Here is a 23,955-nt window from a genome sequence, read left to right on the forward strand (position 1 = left end):
CCTGAGAGTATAACCTCTGATAGTATTGATAAAAGATATCCGCTTTTTTGTCCCCTTTAAAATGTGTGATTGAATGTTCATCTTTAAGTGCTGCTATATTGGTATGGCTTCTATCTCCCTTTAACATATTTGATAATAAATGGCTAGGCTTGTTACCATATTGAAAACAATTAAATCTACCAGACAGAAGATAACGGTTGTCAATCTGGGTGAGAACTTGATTAAAGTGTTGCCTACAGCCATAATAAGTTGCCTTAGTAACCGGGGAGGGGGAAGCTCTGAATGCTTCAAATGCTTCAGTTAAAGAGGATTGGGCAGACTTGTATAAAGCATCTTGTGCAATTTTGTATTTTTTCTTGAAAGACATAATATCACCACATATACCTGCTTTTGCAGTATGCCAGAATAAACTAGGATCATTTTTGTGGATTTGGATATTAAAATTCATACTCAACTCAGGCGGCATCTAAGATAGCTTTGAATTTGAGTGATGAAACAAGTTTTGCTGGGAAGCGCCACTGAGAACATGATCCCAGCAGAAACTTCCCCTGTAAATCTATCCAAACTGGGGCGTGGTCTGAAATGCAAATAGGTTTGATGGCCGTGTTTAAAACCATTGGAGATAAAGATTTAAAAAGAAAAAAGCCTAGAAAACTTATTATTGGTTGATAAGTAGTAAGAGTATTCCAGTTCAACCGGATTCCTTACTCTCCAAATTTCTGATAAATTCAATTGAGGCGCCATATATTGTAACCCAACCTTTGGTTGGGGAGGGCACGTGCGCAAAGTAGATTTTCTATCCAGAATAGGAGAGGCAACTAGATTAAAATTTCCACCTAAAATAATTTGTGCATCCGCTAAAGGGTATAATATATTTATTACATTTAGAGTAAATTTCCTGTCATAACTATTAGGGCCATAAACAATGCACAAAATACTGTATATCTCGTGCCATCTAAAGTGACATCTGCTATGATATAGTTACCGTTTGGATCTATAACAGTTGAATGAACTGTATGAGGGATACCCCTACGAATTAATATAGCTACTCCACGTACTTTGGTAGAGTACGAAGAAGAAGCTAACACCTTTTGGTGTAACATGTTTCATTTATCATGTTCAGTAGGGGAGAGGTGGGTTTCTTGAAGAACTGTAATATCCGCTTTTAACTTATTTAAATAGGTTAATATTCGCCTCCTCTTTACCGGTGAATGAATCCCCCTGACATTCCAAGTGCAGAATCTAAGGTGGGAAGTCATAATAAAAAATTTACATGGAGCAATCTATGCAACAATAGATAAATTGGGTTCATATTCCATTTTCTATAAAATCCTGTACCAGAAAGATTGAACTTATGGAAATAAGTGGAAAGATAATCTAAACAACAGAAATGACATGGGTAAAGTGACTCAAAATACCTGAAAAACATTGCGTTCAAGTATTACGTGTTCTAATGAAATGCCATTGCTGGAAAGCACATTTAAAAGTACCATATAAGAGAAGAAAAAAACATAAACAAGAATAAAAATAAAACATGGTAAAGATAAGATAAGATTACCATAACAATGCAGTCACAGTCAAACAAGTGAACTATCAAATATTCATAATTGACTAGATCAGATCCAATACACTTAGACTATCTAGAAATTCCTAACTGAGGAAAGAGCTAGAAACTTCCTGTTAATGAGCAACTACAACAAAATAAGGGTGTCGCATATAACAGATGTGAATATAAACCGTATAATATCAGAAAACGAGGAAGAATGTTACAACAAATACCAGCCATAAATGGATGTTAGAGTAATATTGAACCCTAGCCCTTAAGGTAATCCAGAAGGGCTAGAATTCCATCAGTCAGCTTGGTCCATGTCAGGAGAGCTGGATTCTTGTTCCATTTCTCTTGGGTAGGCCTGAGCATCTGTCACTTCCATGAAATCCTTCACGCCCTTTGGAGTAAAGTTACAAAGCCTGGCTGGATACAAAAGAGTAAATTTAATTCCTGTTTTGATCGGCTGCGAGCATACAGGTGACATATTTCTGCGTGCCCTCGAGACTTCGGCTAAATAATCCTGGAAGATTAGAAGGCGTTGACCCTCAAATTGTAAGGGGCCTTTCTGTTTCGCTGACACCCAAATAAGTTCCTTATGTTTGAAGTTAAATCACTTTAATAACTCCGGACCCAGAGCCGTAATCTTGGAGTCTCTAAAAGGACCTAAACGATGGGCCCTTTCGATTTCCAACGAACACAGTTCTGAGGACAGACCAAGAAGAAGAAAAAAGATAACTCCCATGGAAGGGGCACACTCTGCCACAGGATAGTTAAAAGTTTACTTTTATTTTTATGCATCTATAAAATTATTGATGAAATAGGGCAAAAAATATTGAGACTAATAATACATATATGTAAATACTTGTAAAAATTAAAAGTTCTAAATTATTATATCTCATGGGATCATGAGAAATGATATACCGTATTCATGGATTTAACCCAGAGAGAGTAACACTATTGTCAATGAGAATCAATAGCAATAGGTATAAAAGTGATCGTGCAGATAAGTATGTATCTGAAAAGCACATAAATCAATCATCATAACCCCTAAAGTTGTTAAATCTCAAGTGCTAAGTGCAAACGCATAGATCAGAAAACATTCTATCTGTTGACAACATAAAAAGGTGACAAGTAATGGGTTAATCACATTCGGTATATAATGGATATAGTAATACATTCACTTGTGCTAATAATGAAAATTAAATAGATCGAAAAATACATTTAAGGCGAAAATACAAAGTATACTGACACATTTGTCATAAATACATAAATAATTGGGTAATTGTATCAATCAAAGATAAGTACAATGTAACAGCAGCACCACATAACTCATAACTCATAAGTTGCAGCATATAATAATAAATAAATTGTGGTGTCCCTCAATAGGCAGTTGACCCGGTAATGATATCCCCTTGGATAAATACTACAAGATGAAGAAAAAAGTGCCTGTGTACTTAACAGAACAAGGATCTGCTTTTGCCAGTCTTACTAATGTATTGGACTAGGAATGAGAGTCCTTGTCCCGCGGCACCATGAAGGAAAAACAGGTACTTTCTCTGCTGTCAGAGCGGGCAGTGTTACTGCAGCATTGCAGGGTGAAAATGCAGAGATGGCAGCTGATGAAAGTCTAGTGGAAAAGAAAGATAAGAGATTCCTGTCAGCAAGAGGCGGGGAAGAAATTTACTGCCTGGACTTGAGATCGTGGTGCATGAGGTCCCCATGCGCACAGGGACTCCCAAGGAGACGTGGCTCGATGCGTGTTTCGCTTGGAGGCTTTCAAGGAGGCTCACGTGGTGATGTGAAAGCCGGAAGTAAATACACCCGGCTGCTGATTCATAGGACCTAAACCCGTGATTGGCAGTATGGTTCTCCAATGTGGTCCTCAGCTACTGCAGAGGTATGACAATTACCATAGGACCAATGGGGGGGTCTAGAGGTGGGGTTTATGTAAATGAGATGATGCAAGTTAAACATTTGTTCGCAATCTATTACAGTTACCATTCATATGATTAATCAGATATATAACACAAATAGAATTAAAGATAATAATGTTAGTGTTATTAGTTTATCATGATTACAACAAAGAATACTATAACAAAATTCTAAATTGCTGTGACTATTGAGTATGGTAGTACTGTTCTAAAATAATAAACGTCTGTGACTGAAAAGTATGATATCTCATGTGGCTCAAAGGAAAAAATATATTGACATAGAAATATTATTATTAAATAATATTTTGACAAAGTCAATGATGGCGATAATTGTAAGGGATATTCATAATAGGAAATATACTAAAAGATCTCCTCATCCCATATCATGCTATGATTGTTTGTTCTAATAAATGTACAAACGTGATCGTTTAACGATCATCACTACCTCTGAATATTCTTATTGCCAGTGTAAATATAATTGATAATAAATGAAAATACATTGGTGGCCACATATGTGTGCCTAGATAAATAAATATGTCCATATAAATACACACATGCATATGCATTATGTTACTCGTTAGTGTATTGACTCATGTGTGAATAGTCCAAATAGTGATATATTACTATTAATAGTGATGTGAAGTACCCTGTTGTGTGCAAATGTTGATATATGATATGTGACAGTTTAAATGTTAATAAATAATCTATGAAAAAGATAAAGATAAAAAAGAGAAGAAGGGGGGTGTGATACAAATATATTAAATCAGTGATTGTGTGGTTGTGTACAGCAAATTAAAGTAGTGAGGTGATGGAAAGAATAGAGGGAAAATATTGACAAGTAGTCTGGCCAGCGGTGAGTGCCAAATTGGTAAATATAGTAATTAATACTAATTACAATCTAGTGGTGCTGGAAATTGTTAAGAAAGCAAACTCATATGCTACTTAATGATAAGGGTATGAGAGAGATGTATTAAATAAAAATAGGAAAAAATATTAAACAATAAACAGGAAAGGAAAAACGAGGAGGGTACTCATACAGTGTATTTATTTATTTAGAAAGGGGCTGTAGTTAATGATCTCATTTAGGCCATAGGGGTTCACAGTACCCATCTTGAATCTCCACTCACACTCCTTCTTGAGTAGTTCTTTAGTGATATCCCCACCTCTGATATCTAGTTGTATCCTTTCTAGGTCAAACGCTTGGAGATCTTTCCATGAGCTATCATGTTGTGCCAAAAAATGCCTCGCCACAGATGTAATCTTTTTCCCTTTGGCAAAGTCTGATGCTGCGTGTTTGATGTTCCCTACGTGTTCAAGTACCCGTTGTTTCAGTGGGCGAGTGGTCATGCCAATATACCTCTTGGGACAAGTGCATTCTAGGCAGTACACAACTGCTGGAGTACTACAGTTTATAAATTGATGTATTTTGTGATTGGTGCAAAATCGATCGATGATTGTATGTTTTTTGATCATGGTAGGACATGCCTTGTAATGTCCACCTGGGTATGAACCGCAAATCACAGGATATTTTTTTCTATTTTTGGTAAAATGGCTGTGTACCATCACATCCTTTAAGGTTTTTGGCTCTCCTCCAGCTCATTTGTACTTTTGGTTCTAAATGTTGTTGTAAATTATCATCCAGTAGAAGCACATGCCATTGTCTCTGTATAGCTAGTTAGATCTTCCCATTCTTGGCAAAAATCACCAATAAATATCAATTTATCTTGTTTAATCTGATCTTTGTTTTTATTTTTATTCTCAGGGAAAATCAAAGATTCGCTTTGTAACTTAGAAACCGTGTACTTGGCTCCTTTGACCATTTTTTGCTATAGCCTCTCTGTATGAGTCTCTTCATCAGATCTTCACAGTGGATTTTGAAAGTTTTCTCATCTGAACAGTTTCTGCATTATCTCAAAAATTCACCCTTAGGAATGTTGCGAATAGTTGGTGGGAAATGGTGACTCTTGTGATGTAGAAGGCTATTTATTGCAGTTGGTTTTCTATGCAGGTCAGATATCAAATTTCCAGAATCATCAATGGCAAGTTTGAGATCTAAAAATGTGACTGTCTTGGGATTTATCTCAAAAGTAAATTTGAGGTTCAGCATATTATTGTTGAGCTTCATCATGAAGTCATGAAATTTTTCCATCGTGCTGATCCATATCACAAAAATATCATCAATATATTTGACCCACATGGGAGCATGCCTTGTATATTCTTTGTTCTCTTCATTGAATACATGAATGTGCTCCCACCACCCCAAAAAGAGGTTGGCGCAAGTGGGAGCACAGGCAGACTAAGCAGTTCAGGAAGGACCGATATCAGAAATTTGGTAAGGTCTGGAACTTTTACAGATTCCTTCAGGCCTACGAGCCTGAGATTATTACGTCTAGACCTATTTTCTAGGTCGTCTACCTTAGCTAGTAAATGTGTTTGGTTAGATGTTAGAGATGAAACCTGTTGCTTCAGTTCAGAGATTTCATGATCCTATTTTCATTCACAGATACTTGGTGTGTTATTGAGGATATTTGTGATTTTAAATCGGCTATAGCTCCCATGAATTTATCCACTTGTTTTTGTAGTAAAGGCTCCACGGTTTCCTTTATAACCCTAACAATTTCGGCATAGGATAGTGGTGGTGACACGGAACCAGAGCTGGCATTATGGTCACTGTTGTTAAGTGAAGAAGAAAGCGATGTATCTTCTACAATGTGCATGGTTTGGTCACCTTTTCTGCCAAAGCCCCTAGCTCTTTGTGGTTTAGAGGTGTGGAGCAACAAATTTATCCATAATATAGTTAGCGAGTGTACTTTCCAAAGAGAGAAAAAGAAAAATAGAAATACACAAAAAAAACACTTGTTTGGTAATCCTGTAGTAGGATGACTGTGACAATGCCTGTCCCGAAATCTCACATATCAGTACACAATAACCTTTCAATGGGGTGAATTATAGTGCCATCTAGTGGTGAATGGCAATGTTATATGGCGAAAAAAAAATTAAGATTATATAATTACAGCCAAATATATATAGAAAAGGAAAGGATAATATAATATAATCCTCTATAGAATGTGGCCTGACCAGCAGAACCACACTCATCAGTGAAGCAATAAAACCACTGGCTTGAAGGGGCTGGGTGATGACAATACCTGTGGCAGGGACTATGAGTAAGTGTGCTTCCGGTGTTATGTATATTACAGAGCCGTCAATTCACATTCCAGGTTTTAATATAAGCGGTCCCCCCTGGTGCAGCCAAGAAGAGGGTAACTGGCCAGTTGTGAGGCCGTGGGATCACACACGCGACCAGTGAGATCGCGATCGCAGGAGTCACACGGCAGCATCTCCTCTTCAAATTGAGGCCGCGGCTTCAGAGGTAGGATTAGGTCCCGACTATCTCTGCGGCACCCGAGCTCCGGATTCGGTACCCGAGGGAGCCCTCAGTCGCGGGCAGCAAACCAGAGCCTGTGAGGTTGGTATGGCCGGGGTTGCTGAGCTGGGAAGGCTCTTTTGCAAAAGTTCTTTGCAGGAGCCCAGCCACTTCACGTCCGGTCCGACATGCGTCCAAGCCATGCTCCATCACTCATACCAGTCTTATCCATACAGCCCAATGGTCTCAGTTCCCGTGCCCACAAACAAAACACAGATTCCTGACACCACCTGTGGTGCTGCGCTCCTCTCTGCTACTTCTAGTTCACTCTGATCTTTGTCCCTGCTGCTCTGTACTGCAATTTCAGCTTGTCTGTCTACATCTACTGATTGCATTACTAGGCAGCAATGAGCTGCACCAGTCCCTGGGTGATTCAAGACTGCTCCTCAGAACTTCTAGGACAAGATGAACTTGTCTTATTAATAGGCCTGTCCATGTGAGATATCCTGTGCTCCCAGATCAGTTCCATGGTTCCTAGTTCTTCATTCTCAGTCTGTAAGTACTGAAAGGATTCTTCTAGCATCCTTTTTCATGAATGGTCAATTTTTGGTCAATACAAAAATGAATAACATCGGCGTCGATTTTGTGAGTCCAAAAAGCTGTTTTACTACCAGTTGATTTTATCGATGTTGATTTTTGTGTTCTAAAAATAGTCAATTATGAGATATTATCAACAATAAGTTGACCAAAAATCGACCTCAAAACAGATCTTACACTCCTATTGACCAAAACCTACCACATGTTATTTTTAAAACCCTGATCTTTAGAAAAGCCCCAAGCCCAGAAAACCACCTCAGAGGGAATATTTTGGTGGACTACAAACAATTTTATGCCCTAGGCAAAATATTTGTTTGTGCCCCCTAGCAGATAATCCCACCACCAAGCTTAGGGCCTGATTCAGAGCCGGATGCAATTAGCGCAATTAGTGAAAAAGGGGGTGGCTATTCAAATGAACCGTTCGCTCTTTGCGGTCTGTTGCCGCCTCCATGTCTGAACGAGTGAACAAAACATGCGTACGTTTATTTGAAAAATACGCCCCCTGGCCGCTCGCACCATACGTAATGTCCGCTATTTATTAGATTAATCGAGTACATCGAACAGCGAATGAACTGCTTGCTATTCTTGTGGTTGTTTTTTCCTACCACTATCTTGCGAGCAGTTCTGACTTTAAAATAACCCAGTGACATGGTCAATGATGCTGCTGTATTAATTATGCACACCCATAAAACGCCCGTTTTGACCTTTAAGCACGCCTGCGTTCTGAATTCCACTCCCCGTTTTCAAGCACCTTCCCCTGTTACCACCCACATACGCCTCCCTCTGTCACTCAAAATAGCAGGCATTTGCTATATAGCGAACAAACGATTTTCGGGCCGCACTAACTGGTTCGCGTATGCGTATTAAAATCCGTACGCATGCGCAGATGAGCGAACATCGCTCAGAACGAACGAGCGGCCGCTTACGAGCGGCTCTGAATGAGGGCCTTAGTGTTTATACAGGGACATCAAAAATAACACCTTGGTTTATGGCTTATTTTTTATTGTTATAGAAACATGTTCAAAATGCACAAAGTATACTATAGTATAAATATAAAGAAACCAAACAGAGCAATATAAATACCATCAAACAAACTATACAATATAAATAATAGAATTCTACAAACTTCAATCATAAAGTTAAACAAAAGTTGAGTAAAATAATGCTCATTACATGTAGTGTTGTTTTATAGCCATACTCGCCTTGACTTTCTTGCAGCAAAGTCATCTATCACATCATCATACAATAGTTGTTGTGAGACTATATGATCTATACTTATGATTAGAAGGCCACTGATAAGTTCTTGCTCCATGGTCGATCTCAGATAATTTATAATAGGTTTGAGCTTAGAGAAACTCTGTTCAGCAGCAGCCAATTTTGCATTTCTGCAGCAAGTTCCATGCCATCAATATCTGGTTGCCCACAAAGAGTTAAAGCAGTGCTCAGTGCTTGACATTGCTCTAACAACTCTGTTTTTGTCAAATTGGGAAAGTTTACAAACACTCCAAATTTTTCATCAACTGCTCCCATGGTCTGAAATCTTTTATCAAGTGAAGAGAGGGTTGCATCCACTGAGACAATGTTAAGCTCCTTCAACTTTTTGAGGATGAGGGGTGACAGACTTCCTTCTGTTGATGCCTTTGCCTTAAGGAAGCCCATAAAATGTTCTTTAATTTGTGGTGGGTCGTCCAGTGTCATTATTCTTATATAACAGAGAGTTGTTCCTTATGAATTAGGTCAGGGGTGCAATCCAAAATGATGGAGAAATACTTTGATGTTTTGATCTCTTCAACCATTTTGTATATTATTTTAACATTGATTGAGTTTATCAATTCATTTTGTATTCTCTTGCTCAAATAATGTCTGTGACTGCCAGCTCCACTTTCCACCCTTCTAACATGAAGTTTCATTACTGGGTCAAATTTGGGCGTAAGTTCCACCTCTTTGAGGAAATTACCATTGTCTGATTTGTTCAGTGTGTCTGTAGACCCCCTTAAAGCCATGTTTCTTTTAGCTAAGGACTGATTTATTGCTACTAATTTTATTAGGAACGTGATCCCACTGTTTCTCTTAGCTGTAGCAAGAGTCATCTCTTGTTTACCGATGGATAGACCATTGGCAAGGCAGACCTCCTATTCCTTCCATGTTATCATGTTTGTAGTGTGCTCCTGGCTATCCTCATGGTTCTTAAGCAACTGGCCTGCATTTTTTTAGTCACTTAAACTTTCTTTAATCAACTTAAATTCTCTCTAAGAAAACAGTTAGCAGCAGAAGCCCTCCTCCAGTGACCAGCAGCCATTTTGGTTAGGCACAGTACCCTCTGACCTCACTATGCAGGGTCTACTACGCTGCTCCAGCCTCCCTGGACATGCTTCCTGCTGCAGCAGCAGCCCGATGTTCCTGGTTGTGAGCTGCCTGCTGCAGCAGGGTGATAACAACACACCCGAGAAAGGGCCATAGCCTCATGGGGAAGGGCCAGGAAGAAATAGGGGAGGCCAGGAGATGCTGGGGATAAAATAAGAGGAAGCTACAAGTGAGAATGATAATAAATAGAAAATGTACAGGTCCAAACAGCGCCCCCTGCCCTGCGCCATGGCGCAGGTCGCACTACCCTAGTTATGGCCCTGTGGAAACATGACAGGTGGCATTGTCGTCCTGATAAAATAAGAGTTGTTTTCGTAGAACTACAAGTGCATGGTCCTCCCTATGAAGTGTTCTTGTCGAAAACCGCCACACTAGTGGCCATTTGGAACTTGTGTGCAATGGTATGCATGGTATGCTTTTCACTTGCCTAGGGGTGTCCAATCACTTTTGTCTATATAGTGTATGGTAATGCCATCACTGCTGCATCTTTTTACGCAGCTGATGTTTAAAATATGCAAATGTTGCAGTCGCCAGGATATGTATTTAGATGCCCACCACCAGCTTTGAAAACCCAAGCGACTTTATCCAAGGACGCAGCATTGGTTGCAGATGCTTTGATAATTTATCCCTCTGAGTAGTCCTATGATCATGCAGAATGGCTGAGTGTACTGAGTTGAAAGAACCTTGTTATCTGTATACTGGACTACAGATGCGGGCTGCGCCACTCCCCGTTACCTTCTTCAAATTCTCTCTGACTGTCAATCACACTGCAAGGCAAAAGTGGCTGCGAGTGACTATGGTAATGTACCTTCATGCATGCACTGTGCGACTTAGAAGTATGCACAGTTTACAGAGCCTTGCCGAGGTCATACAGCATAATTATGTTGGAGCGATTGAGGTAAAATATCTGTACAACCTCGACAGCAGACAATGCATTGAGATTTAACTGCATATAGCAGTTAAGAACCTAGGCCTGTGTAGGCTCTGATGTACCTCAGTAAGCTGCTGCTGTTCTTCTGATTCAGGCTCCTGGGTCCTCTCAGTCAGGTGATTATGTGCATAATGCAAAAAAAGTGCAGAGCAGATCGTAGCCTTCTATTTCCATTTTTCCTACAGCCACAATGCACAACATGATTGTGTCCCTTTTTAAAAAGTTTAAAATATTTTTTTGTGCCGTACCCCACACTGTGATGCTGTATGCCGCGCCTTCTCCCCTCCCCCCTGAGTGCATCCAAAGCATTGTGATGCTGCTGGCCATATTGTGAGTCACTCTGTAGGTTCTTCGTACTGCAGTGTATGATTCGTAAAGTATTGTAAGTGACACTGTCTGTCAGTAATACCGCAGTGTAATATTATTCATACAAGTAATGTGACACTGTTGATCAGTAATACCATACAAGTATTGTGACACTGTAAGTGGTAGCGTAGTGTAATATTCATAAAACATATTGTAACACTAAGTGGAACCGCAGTGTATTAATCATAAAAAATATTGTGACACTGTAAGTGGTAGTGAGAGGGTATTCATAAAAAATATTTTGACTAAGTGGTAGCGCAGTGTATTCATAAAATATATTGTGACACTGTAAGGGATAGCGCAGCGTAATATTCATAAAAAAATTCAGAGACATTGGCTAAAAAAGTATCAACAGCTAGCTCCCTTCTCTCTGCTAGATCCAAGCACCTGTCATCAACAATATCCTCAAACATGAAGCGATTGGTTTGTTTGGGCCCCCATAAGACAAGCTACCAAAGAGCAGCTGAAACCGCTGGCAAGATGTTGTCGCCATCATCATCCGATTCCTCACCCTCATCAGTGTCTACATCATCTTTCTTCACACAATATTAATTAGTCCCTGCTGGAATCCACCATTACAGATGCCTCTGCAATTTTTGGACGTAATTGGTGATAAAGGTCTTCCTTGTGGAATTTGTAGTTCATTTTGAAGTAGCCTCCTATGCCAAACACTGACAAGCTTCCCGGCTGTGCTGAAAACTCTTTTGGAGGGTTGGCAGCTCAAGTAAAGCAAATCCAGTATGTGTAAGGGCCTCCAAATTGCCTTTTTTTCCTGCTAGTAGTCAAATGGACTATTTATGACATGTTAATTGGATGCTATCTTTAAAAATAGTCCTCAACTGTTATTTGAGTGGTGACCGTATCAGATGGAGTCATGGTAGAGGTCTCATTAATTTAATTGTAGGCAATTCTTTTAGACTCGACTAGATGTCATAACTTGGTTGTGTTGACTCATCTGCATCAGCTTAGTTTTTCCTTGGCAGCTGTACTTGCTGGAGAAACTGAAGGAGCAGCTATCGCTGCAATATGTGCCACTTGAGCTGACAATTTGCTTACCAACAGGTCTTTGCATCTCTTCAGATCTGTGTCTGTTGGGAAGAAAAACATGACTTATGACTTAACCTTAGGATCGGGCACAGTCGCCAAAATGTATTGTTTCGATTGGGAGTTCCTGACAACACTTGGATCCTTGTGAAGCGAATAAAGGACTTGATCTACAAGTCCAACATACTTTGTAGAATCACTTTGTTTTAGCTCCTCCTTCAGTTTCTCAAGTTGCTTTTCCAAAAGTCTAATTAGGGGAATTACCTGACTCAAGCTGGCAGTATCTGGACTCATTTCGCAGATGACTACTTCAAAGGGTTTCAGCACTTTGCACAACACGGAAAGTATTTTCCACTGAGTTTGAGTAATGTGCATTCCTCCTTCTCTTCCTATGTCATACTTTGTTGTGTAGTTTGGGATGGCTTTTTGCTGTTCCTCCATCCACTGAAGCATATAAAGGGTGGACTTCCACCTTGTAACTACCTCTTGCTTTAGCTGGTGGCAGGGCAAATTCAACATTTCTTGTAGGTGCTGCAATCTTCTACATATTGCTGCTGAATGGCAAAAATGTCCAGACATTTTTTGGGCCACAGAGAGCATCACCTGCACGTCCCTGTCATTTAAAAAAAAAAATTGCACCACCAAGTTGATTGCGTGAGAAAAATATAGGACATGTTGTAATTCACCCAGCTGTAATTGTCTCACAGTATTGGTACTGTAACACTGTCAGAAATCACAAATCCTGAGGAGAGTCCAAACGGGGTTAGCCATTTTGCATTGACTTCCCTGAGTTTTTCGAAAAGGTTGTCATGCCTCTTAGTGAAACCAGTGATACACACAGTAGCCTGCCTATGAATGAGCTGCTATTTCTTAGATGCTGCTGCTGCTGTTGGTGCTACTGAAGGCAATACAAGCACCCAGTGGGCTGTTACAGTCATGTAATCTTGCATTTGCTCTCTGGTTAAGTGGACAGTGGGTCCAACGGCATTTTGAAGGACGCTAATTAAGTTTTCTTTAACATCCCTGTACAGACTGGGAATTGCTTTTCTAATGAAGTGGAATCTAGATGGGATTTGGTAGCAAGGACACTGGACCTCAATTAACTATCTAAAACCCACTGCATTATTGGCGGATATTGGGCACACATCTAATTCCAGCATAGATGTTATGGCATCAGTGATACCCTGTGCAACTGGGCGACTGCTGTCATACTTGCTACCCCTTGCAAAGGATTGTTTAACAGCCAATTGTTTTTTAAACTACTACTAGTAGTCTTCCTGGTCCCCTTCTGGGATGAAGATCCACTCCCAGCAGCAGCAGCAGGCGTAGCGATCAAAGATTCTTCTGGGGCAAAGACTGATGTGAATGGGCTGCTAAGCCAGGGCTGCGTTTGCAAGAGTGCTTATATTTGAAGTGCTTAATTTAAAGTGTAATCTAACTACTGCTCCCAACATATCTTGTTGCTTGGTGTTTCTATTACACAGCCTTTAAAATTGCTAGGTAATCTAACTACTGCTCCCAACATATATTGCTGCTTGGTGTTTCTATTACACAGCCTTTAAAATTGCTAGGTAATCTAACTACAGCTCCCAACATATCTTGCTGCTTGGTGTTTCTATTACACAGCCTTTAAAATTGCTAGGTAATCTAACTATAGAGTATTTCATATAGTTTTAAAATCTGTACCAAGGCAGGAATTTACTCTGTATCTGTGTTTGAGGGTTGTCCTCTGACCGTTTGTTTATTTGCTTGCTGACCCTTTACTGTTTGGGGAGGGGTAGAATCAGTGTGGACACCTGGCTTCAGCTTACTTACATCTTGGGCTGCTAAGCCAGGACTGCGTTTGTAAGAGTGCTTATATTTGAAGTGCTTAATTTAAAGTGTAACTAGAATTTTTAAATTGAAGCCGGAGTTATTCAGGAGTTAAACAGGAGGAGAACAGAAGGAGAAACTAACAAATCAACTATTCCTGCTATTAAGGACTGTTTTTATAAACCACCACACTTCCAACATGGCTATGGATTGTGCCTGTACCTGGATCCCCAATGCTGCTCACATCCCTCCTGACCTCCTCATGCAATCTGCTTATCCACTCCTGCTATGCCATACCAAATGACAAGTTGACCCCTCTAATGGACCTTGGTTGTGGCCCCCAAATCTTGAGGCTTGGTGAAATTTGGATCAACTCATTGTCCTTTCCTCTTAAGTTTAAACTAACCTTTCCATGCTGCTTATATAAGTGTTATGCAGCAATGTATTAATCATGTATCTGTCCTGCATTATTTGTACTGTTAATAACTGTTTTCTTGTGTGCTTGTTTGTTTATGTACATTATAACCCTTGTGGCGCCATATAAATAAAGGATAATAATAATGATTTAAATATTTTTTGTATATTTTATAAATGCCCCCCTACTTACTCATAAATTTGTTTCGGAATTAAAAACTTAAACCTCCATTTCCCTGCCTTCAACTACATACATACTCAACTCCCTCGGTCCTCTTGAATAATAAAAACATGTGTTTCCTGATGTGCCATGTTGAAAGTTGAACTGTCACAGCTGCTAAAAATTTCCTAGAATGTTTATGGCGCAGACAGCATCTCGTGCATGCCCCTTTAGTTTTAAAAAATATTCTGACTCACCAAGTTTATTTTGTGGGCAAAACATGGGACATATTGTTCACCCATGCTCTCCCCTCCTCCCTCATAAATTTTCTTTGGAATCAAAAAATGTAATTCAATTTTCTACCAATGAACCCTTCCCGTCCCTGCCTTCAACTACATACATACTTTATCTCCCTTAGGCCTCTTGATTACTGATAACATATGTTTTCTTATGTGCCATGTTGGGGTTGAACTGCCAAGTGTTTGTGCCGCAAACTGCTACCGTTTTGCTTAGTCAGCCAGCTAGCTTGGTGCAAATTTTATGCCTAAACTGCATGAAAACAATATTGCGAGCTGTGGTGGCTGGTGGTCAAAATTGACTGTAAACGAGTGGAAAGTAATGTTATTGAGGTTAATAATACTGTAGGAAAATATGTGATTTTAGCTGTTTTTATACATTTTTGAAAAAGAAAATACAGATCTAAAAACAAAACACGCAAGGGCGGTTTTAGCAAAACCAAATCCAGATCCAAAAGACGAAGGAGAAACAGATCCAAAATCAAAACCAAAACATAGGGGTCAGCGCACATCCTTACTTTTTTTTTAGGCAACATAATGAAATTTGGCTCAAAAGAAGCTGATTTAGAAGTCAAACACACCAGTCAGTTAAAAGTCTTTTTTTAAAATATGTATATCTGGAGATCGGCGCTTATATACCAATCACATCAAAAATCAATACCATTAATAGAGAAACGGATGTATAAAAAAATCATATATCACATTTATTTATTATACACATAAAATCATAAATATAAAAGTAAAAAATAGAGACATTTCATTCAATATCTCATAAGAGCATAAGTGGTATTCAGTGCTTCCAGCTGCTAGGAAGTCCCTCACTGGATGGTTATTTTGGGCACAGGCTGTGTTTAAGCAAGACATCAGGAAAAAGTTATGTGCAGCAAATATTTACCAAGTGGAGTGATCTTAGTATGGCAGTCCAATTAGCAGATAACCGCAAAGCAGTGTGTTTTTAATGGTCCACTTGTAGCTGTGTCCTGAGTCCGATAGCCTGACTGGTATGTCCAAAGTCCACGAGATGCAGGGGTTACTTCCAAAGTCATTGCAGCATTGTAGGGAATCACTTAACACATTTTGCTGGACAATGCGTCCAGCTTCATCAGAATTATGTCCCTACTGTCTCCTTAGAGCTCTTTATGAACCTCTTAAGGCAATCTAAAACACTTGTGCATTAATTAAATCTTATAAAACAAAAAGCATCCATTTCTCATATATAAAATATAAAAAAATCTATCGATAACATGAAGGCAATCCTTCTTCTAACCCCTTGATTTGAAAGAATCGACATAAATAAGCAATCTACTAAAGTTAAAACCAACCTCATTTGTTATTCATGCAGTCTGTATATTCCAGTATTAGGTCCGATCACGTGATGCAGATCTACCCATGTGAAATTAAAGGACCAATCATGTATCCTTCTAATTGTTTCTAATGTTGCCTAGCAACTGTCAACTTCAGCCCTAGCAGCTGCAATAACTACATAGCGCTGAATACCACTTATGCTCTGATGAGATATTGAATGAGATATCTCTATTTTTTACTTTTATATTTTTATGATTTTATGTGTATAATTAATAAATGTGATATATGATATTTTATACATCCGTTTTCTCTATTAAGGGTATTGATTTTTTATATGATTGGTATATAAGCGCCGATCTCCAGATATATATATTTTCATATTCCTTAAAGGTTGACAACCTTTGACTAGCTGCTGATTGTTCAGCGCACTTTTGTTTTTTTGTCATTCTAAAGTGCTGCAGTTATGAGTTGTTTTGTTTTTCAAATTTTAATGATCAATTAAGTAGAAGGCAATCCTACTTCACCCATTGGGAGGAGCAGAAAGATGTTATTTCTGAAGATTCTAATACTGATATGAATAAATGTTTTTATATATTGAAGGATTTGTTGAAGACAAAGTCTAGGAATTGGTTAGATAGTGTCAATATGCATCAATATATAGATAAGAAAATGATTCCAAGGGGTCTACGGATATTTTAAATCATCCATTTTCAGGGGAATGCTGAATACCAACAATAATAGTACCAATTATTGTATAACTGCTCCCTAGCACTAATGACATTAGTTATTAAATTTAGAACTGAAAAAGTACAAAAGTTGGAAAAAGAGATAGAAGTATTAAAGTCATCTATGGAGAAGTACTCTACCCTACTAGAATATAAAGAGAGGGATTATAGAGTAATTGAGAGAATACAGGTTGAGTCTCCCATATCCAAATATTCTGAAATACGGAATATTCTGAAATACGGAATTTTTTTGTCATGACCGAGATAATTAAACTTTTGATTTTTGATGGTTCAATGTACACAAACTTTGTCTAAGGCACAAATTATTACAAATATTGTATACAATGACCTTCAGGCTGTGTGTATAAGGTGTAAATGAAACATAAATGAATTTCATTTCTGTACACAAACTTTGTTTGAGCCACAAAACTATTGAAAATATTGTCTAATATGACCTGCAGGCTGTGTGCAGGTGTATATAATACATAAATGCATTCTGTGTGTATATTTTGCTCCCATTACCAAGATATTTAATTATGGTATGCAATTATTCCAAAATACAGAATATTCTGATATCCAAAATACCCCTGGTCCCAAGCATTTTGGATATGGGAGACTCAACCTGTAATAGGTTTTGAGAAAAATCAAATGGAAATAAAACAAAGTAAATTTAAAGTAAATTTAAAAGGGATCTGAGTGACTATAAAAACTATGAAGTGAGAGACTTTAGATATAAAAATAAAAATAGGAATAAAATATATGAAGGGACCAATAAAATAAGTGTGTGCATCTACAGTGGACAAAATAGGTGGTCCTTATTCTGATTATGATCATATCTCCAAAAATAGATTTCAACAAAATAGATTTAAAGTTCCCTGAATGCCATGGGAGCTAGAAAAAAATAGATCAGAAATACAAACAAAAGTGAAGAATCACAAAAGTTTAGATTTGCGGGTCATATGGGGGCGGGGCTTGTCGTGTTGGCTCCGCTCCCATTTCAGCAACGGTAGGAGCCAAAATTGGTCCGTTGGGGGAGGTTTCTAGGTACTCAGAAACCTCCCCCTGCTTGCTCTAGTGGTGGGGGCACCTCTGTGTGTGGGGGCCCCGGGACGTCCACCCCTGTTTCCCTCCCCTTAATCCGGCCCTGCTGGTCTCTGGAGGAGGCCTGTTTGTACATGCCCAGCCGCAGAAGTTCCTCCTCCCATAGACCCCCAGCAAGCAGCAGTATAATGAGTCTGACTGACTAATTGTATGCCATTCACCTCTGATCTGCGCCGTGGGACGTAACAAAGGAGGATGCCTGATTAGTTGTATATTTTGTGTGTTTAGCAGGTATTTCTTTAACATAAAATATAAGCCATAAAAACAAAGGGGTATTTTTGGTGTACGTGTATAAACACTAAGCTTAATGGTGGGATTATCTGCCAGGGGCTACCAACGAAAATTTTGCCTAGGGCATCAAATTGAATAGGGCTGGCTCTGACCATGTTGCACTACAGGTGGAGCAGATTTCAAAGATGCAGAGAGATTTCGATCTTAGAGTGGTGTGTCCAAACTCAAATGCAGTGTAAAAAACAGCTGTCGAGTATTTGTGGGCTATTTGCAAAAACAGCCATTGCAGCATGGTTTATTCCATATACAAAGCTACTTGCTTTTTTGCTTTGCTTTCAGCTCCGAATCAGCCCCATTGTGCATAGAAATGCTGAAGTGCATATCTGTGGCTAGTGCCCCAGAAACCAAAACACCAAACCTCTGCCATACAGAGTGGCAAACAGTGGGACATCCATCATTTTTGTGCTATATGGCATAAAACTCATTATATAATTTAGATGCTCCACAGCAAGTAGTGAGTCTCAGGGGTAAATTTACTAAGATTCAAGTCTGATAGAGTTTTTTTTTTCTTTTTAAACTAGATTAGCATAGCCAAAACTCTGGTGATTTGAGGCTCCTGAAACTCACAAATTTACAAAGAAGTGAGTTAGCTGAGAGTGAGTTTGCCGATGATGAAGCAGATCGAGATTTTCCCCCTGAGTAGCAAGTTTTGAAGGATATTACTCACCCGTGATCACAGTGTCTTCTCTCTGCCTAACTCTCCCGAACAAGCAGCCTGCACATATCAATGAGAAATGTGAAGACTGCTTGTTTTATACCTGGAAAAATGGTTAAATCTTTTTAAAAAAATGATGTAGGGTCCCCCCGAAAAGCATAGCCAGCCCCGGGCTGCTCAACCATGCCTTGTTCCTAAAATTACGGGGAAAAAAACATATGTAGGGTAACGTAACATAATGTAATTTAGGAACCAGCTCCTGGCTGCAGAGCCAGAGCTGGTTTTAAATATAGTGGGAAAAAATGCATAGGGGTCCCCCTATATTTAAAACCAGCACCAGACCCAAACCAACCAGGGTGTTATGCCACATCCAGGAGATCATACACCGGGTTTCCCTGGCCAAAGCATTAACACACCAAGCCGGGGATCTTAGGGGAGGTGGGGACTCCCAAAGAAGGGATCCACCTTATTTTTCAAAACCCAAGGCTTAGGCTGAGGCCCGGGGTTTTTCCCTGCACCCCTGGAGTGGTTGGTATTGGGGTAATAATGGAATAAATAGTAACCAGCCAATGAGCAGCTGCTACATGTAAAGCGACCGCTGATTGGCTAGCGGCCCCTGTGAAATACAGATGATAGCGATCATTTTGCGAGGTGCAAGTATATGTCACAACATATACTTACACCTGTCCGCCTTGGATTGGGACACTCTGTTTGTTATTTTGCCAAGTCCGGGGATGCTACGGAGAGCAGCACAAGGACAGAGGTGTGTATGGGATCTTTTTTACAGGTACACCCATGGATTCTACAGAAGTGGACATGAACATCTGGCAGCAGGTAAGTATGTGTGAGTGAAGTAGGTGAATGTAATAAAGTACTTTAGACGGTGTGTGTGTGTGCTATGTTTTTTAACTATTTATTTTACAGGGCGGTACGAGTCCCGGCCACCTGCTAGCACTTGTAGTTCCACAAGTACCAGAGGGCAGGCTTGCTGGCACCTGTAGTTCTACTGTAAAATACAATAGTTTTGAACTATTTCCTTCCCTTCTTGGGGGAGGTTTCCACCTCCCCTGAGATCCCCAGCTTGGGCTGACCAGCTGGGGTGTTAATGCTTTGGCAATGGAGACCCGGTGATTGCCATCTTTACCAAACTCGAATCTTAGGACATTTACCCCTCAGAGTTTTGCACTTTTATATTATAGTAATTTATCACCTGTGTCACACATCAGCAGCATCCAAAGTGGCTTATACAGTATTCTGGGTCCTTAGGATTTGTGTTTTTGTCACAAATAAGTTTTTCTATAAAGTTGCATATTAAGCAAAGCACTGCATTGTGTGTGGCTTACTCATATCTGCCCACTGTCACTTGCCTTCTCCTAAGGTTCCATGTTGCACAAAGCTGCTTCATGCAAGGCCAATATTGGTGGTGATGGTAATAATGCATTGTGTAGCAAATTGTGGTGAAAATAAGACTCGCATACAGTACAAAACTGTGTGGTGGGTTACATGGAGCTGCTTAGTCACATTTTCTGTTGTGCACCAAACAGGGCTATTTGGGGTAATTTGAGGATAAGTTAGTGAGGCCACATCTCCCAGGGTCAGGGGTCAGTACATTAGGATCTGCACTATTCTGCCATCATCAAGTGAAGAACCCTCATAACAGTTCATGTCCCAACAGAAAAGATTAGATATGAACAAAATGGATATCATTATGGTTGACAAGCATGACCAATTGTGCACAACCCAAATATATTAGAGAGATAAATAAAAAACTGGCAATTACTGTATATTGTCTATATTTGGTGTATTTACCAATTTAACTGGGGATATTAACACTTATCAACGGATTGCTAATCAGGTGTATCTGTTTTTGCAAGGTTCAACTGCAATGAAGGAAAGAAAATGTGAAACTGGAATGAAGTTAGAGTTTCCCAGTGGATATTTTATGAAGGAAATCTGGTATCCCAAAGCTTGCAGCATGAAGACATATCACGGTATTGAGGAACTGAACAACTGTATGAAAGGGAAGTTCTTTTATTTCTTTGGAGATTCAACTGTACGCCAGTGGATTTTATACCTTAAAGAAAAGTTGAAAAGTAAGTCTTTCAAAAGAGAATAGATATCTCTCCTGCACAGAATAGCAGGTGTCCTTGGGGGTTTTGTATGGGATCCCGGCTGTCGGGATGCCGGCTGTCAGAATACAGACAGTGGCTTCCCAATAGTCACAATCCCGGCACTGGAAGGTAAGTTCCCTAAACCTAACCCCTACTCCTAACCCTCCCCCCTTAGTGCCTAACCCCTAATCCTAAACCTAACTCCCGATACTTACCTTCGGGATGCCAGCATTCGGGATTCGGGATCCCCGTCTGCTGGGATGCTGACTAAATCCTGTCTAAGGAACCAGCATAATTATTCACACAGAAAACAGATGATGGCAACCTTATGTACAACATATTTACTTTTTGACAATGACATTGGCCCTGATTCAGAGCTGCTCGCTAGATGCGGTCGCTCGCTCCCAGCGTATGCAAATCCAGCGCATGCCCAGCAAGGCAGGCGATCGCACTGCAAGGCATTAGCACGTCCACTATGTCTTGGTGTGTGATCATTTTGTGTATGCAGATGCCCACCAGCCATTCATAAGACGCCCACTTGCGCACGTCATCTCCTGGAAGTGCATGAAAACATTGGTAAATCGAGCACCATCGGATGTGCTTGCAGCGCTTGAGGCTGACTATACCTTGCCTCAAGCGCTGCGAGCACTTCAGTGTATGATTCAACCAGGTGACGTGTACTATGATGCTGCCTTTTAATCATGCACGCCTCTGAAACGGCGTTAAGATTCGCACCTCCACTCCCGAGTTTATAATGTCCAGCCCCTGTTACCACCCACAAACGGCTTCTCCTGTCACTCATTCAGCTGGGCTGTCTATGCTGGGCGAGCGAGTACTTCCCAATTGCTTGCACTAGCTCACGCACGCGCACTGCGATACATATATATGTGCACATTGCAAAACATCACTCGCTTGCTAGCGAACGGGTCTGAATCAGGACCATTATACGAAATAAGACATAATTTGTAAGTTCAACCATTTACTAACTGGATGCCAAAATTAAAAGAAAATATTAAAATAACTACAGTACCCAGTTTGTTTTATAAAAAAAAAACAATTACATATTTGCCAAATCCTTAGGTTGCCTCCTCTTTGGTCCATGTAGGCATCCATAGGTCTTGGTAAAATAAAAATAAAAACAATTACTGATCCCCACAGGCACGAACTGCACTATGTACAGTGCCTAAACCAAAATGACCAGTCATAGAGATGAATAGGCACTGATTTGCTGAGAGTGGCACTCCCACACAGTGGCGTAACAAGGGTCTTCAGAGGCCAGGTCAAATTTAAGATTGGCGCCCCTCCACCACCACACATTAAGACATATTTATGCAAAAATTGGCGTGGTCAAATACCAGAAGGGGTGTGGCTACTGAAAATAGGGCGTGCCAACATGACACCCATTTCTTGTCAGTCTGCGAACATCCCTTTCTATTCCATATGCACCTTACCTATACGGTGGTTTCTCACAATGTGGAACCTCTGAAGAAATACATCCTCACTGGCATGACGGCGTCTTCAGTCAGTATTCAATATTCATGTAGGTCACATTGTCCGGAAGATGCCTGTTTGTGTAGGACTAACAGCAAGGTCATCATCATATGACAGCGGTTCAACCAGACTCGTTCCCCATGTGTAACTTCCTTCCCCCTGCGTCTCTCAGCCACACCATCATCTCACTGCATCATCTCTTAGCCACACCATTACCCCCCTCCGTCGTCTCTCCCAGCACACCATCAATTCCCCACCGAGTCGTCTGTCAGCACACCATCACCACCCCCCCGCGTTGATTCTCAGCACACCATCATCTCCCCCCTGCGTTGTCTCTCAGCACACCATCACACACACACTGACACATATACACACTGACACATATCCATACATATACTGACACATATACACACACACTGAAAGCCTATTAACACACACACTGACACATACATATACACACACACTGAAAGCATATACATACACACACACTGACACATATACATATATACACACATGCTGACACATACACACACGCTGACACATATACACACACACTGAAAGCCTATACATACACACACACACACACACTGACACATATACACACACTGAAATCCTATACATACACACACTGACATATGTACACACTGACACATACACACACTGACACATACATACACACACACTGACATGTACACACTGACACATATACACACTGACACATATACACACACACTGACACATATACAGACACACACAAATGCAGCCAGCAGCTGCCCCCCCTCCACCAGCACCACACTTAAAAAATTAACACACCCCTCCTGCGGCAGCTTAGTCATCCACCATTGACCCCCTTAGTTATGCCACTGCTCCCACATTCTCAGTCAATCAGCACTTTCCCATTCATGTCAACTAGAGTGAGCAGTCATTTTGGTATAGGCACTGTACAGAGTGTGGGGTTTGGGTTTGGGTTTTTTTTATTTTTCCAAGACACATGAATACCTACTTGGACAGAAGAGGAGGATACCTAATCCGAGCGGATCCAAGCCCTGGCTCAGATCTCCCCACCATTTTCAGATTCCAAATTGTGGCAAAACGTTATCTTCCCAGCGTCAGATTTCATGTGTTCTGGATCTGATACAAGTCCCTCCCACTGTGATTCTGGCACCATTTTTACAGGACCGCCAGAGGTGTAGGATATAGCAGAGCTGCCAAGTTCAAGTTTCACTTCAAACTTCATTGTAACACTGGGCCTGATTCAACAAGGAATGTAAGTGTGCACATGCACGCACTCGGCCGCTGCATGTATATGATAATCAATACATACGCATGGCAACAGCAGCATAAGATGCAGACGCCCAAGACTACACAATACCGCCCACTTCCCTTTACTCAAAGCCTTTCTAGTCCGCAAGACAGCGGTAACATCAAGAACCATCGGAACCATACGC

General features: G+C 40.2%; 1 protein-coding gene across 4 annotated transcripts in view; it reads left to right on the plus strand.

Annotated features, from left to right (window-relative positions):
• Positions 1 to 23,955, plus strand: part of LOC148508931 (NXPE family member 4-like) — a 111,075-nt gene that overhangs the window by 53,850 nt on the left and 33,270 nt on the right. For all 4 annotated transcript variants that reach the window (XM_088443818.1, XM_088443819.1, XM_088443820.1 and 1 more), the window contains one exon: positions 20,780 to 20,998. In XM_088443818.1, the coding sequence (XP_088299944.1) occupies positions 20,780 to 20,998 (219 nt within the window). The remainder of the gene's footprint in view (positions 1 to 20,779; positions 20,999 to 23,955) is intronic.

Source organism: Taudactylus pleione, unplaced genomic scaffold (genome assembly GCF_031769625.1).
Source record: "Taudactylus pleione unplaced genomic scaffold, aTauple2 ptg000334l, whole genome shotgun sequence".
In the NCBI taxonomy this organism is placed as follows: domain Eukaryota; kingdom Metazoa; phylum Chordata; class Amphibia; order Anura; family Myobatrachidae; genus Taudactylus; species Taudactylus pleione.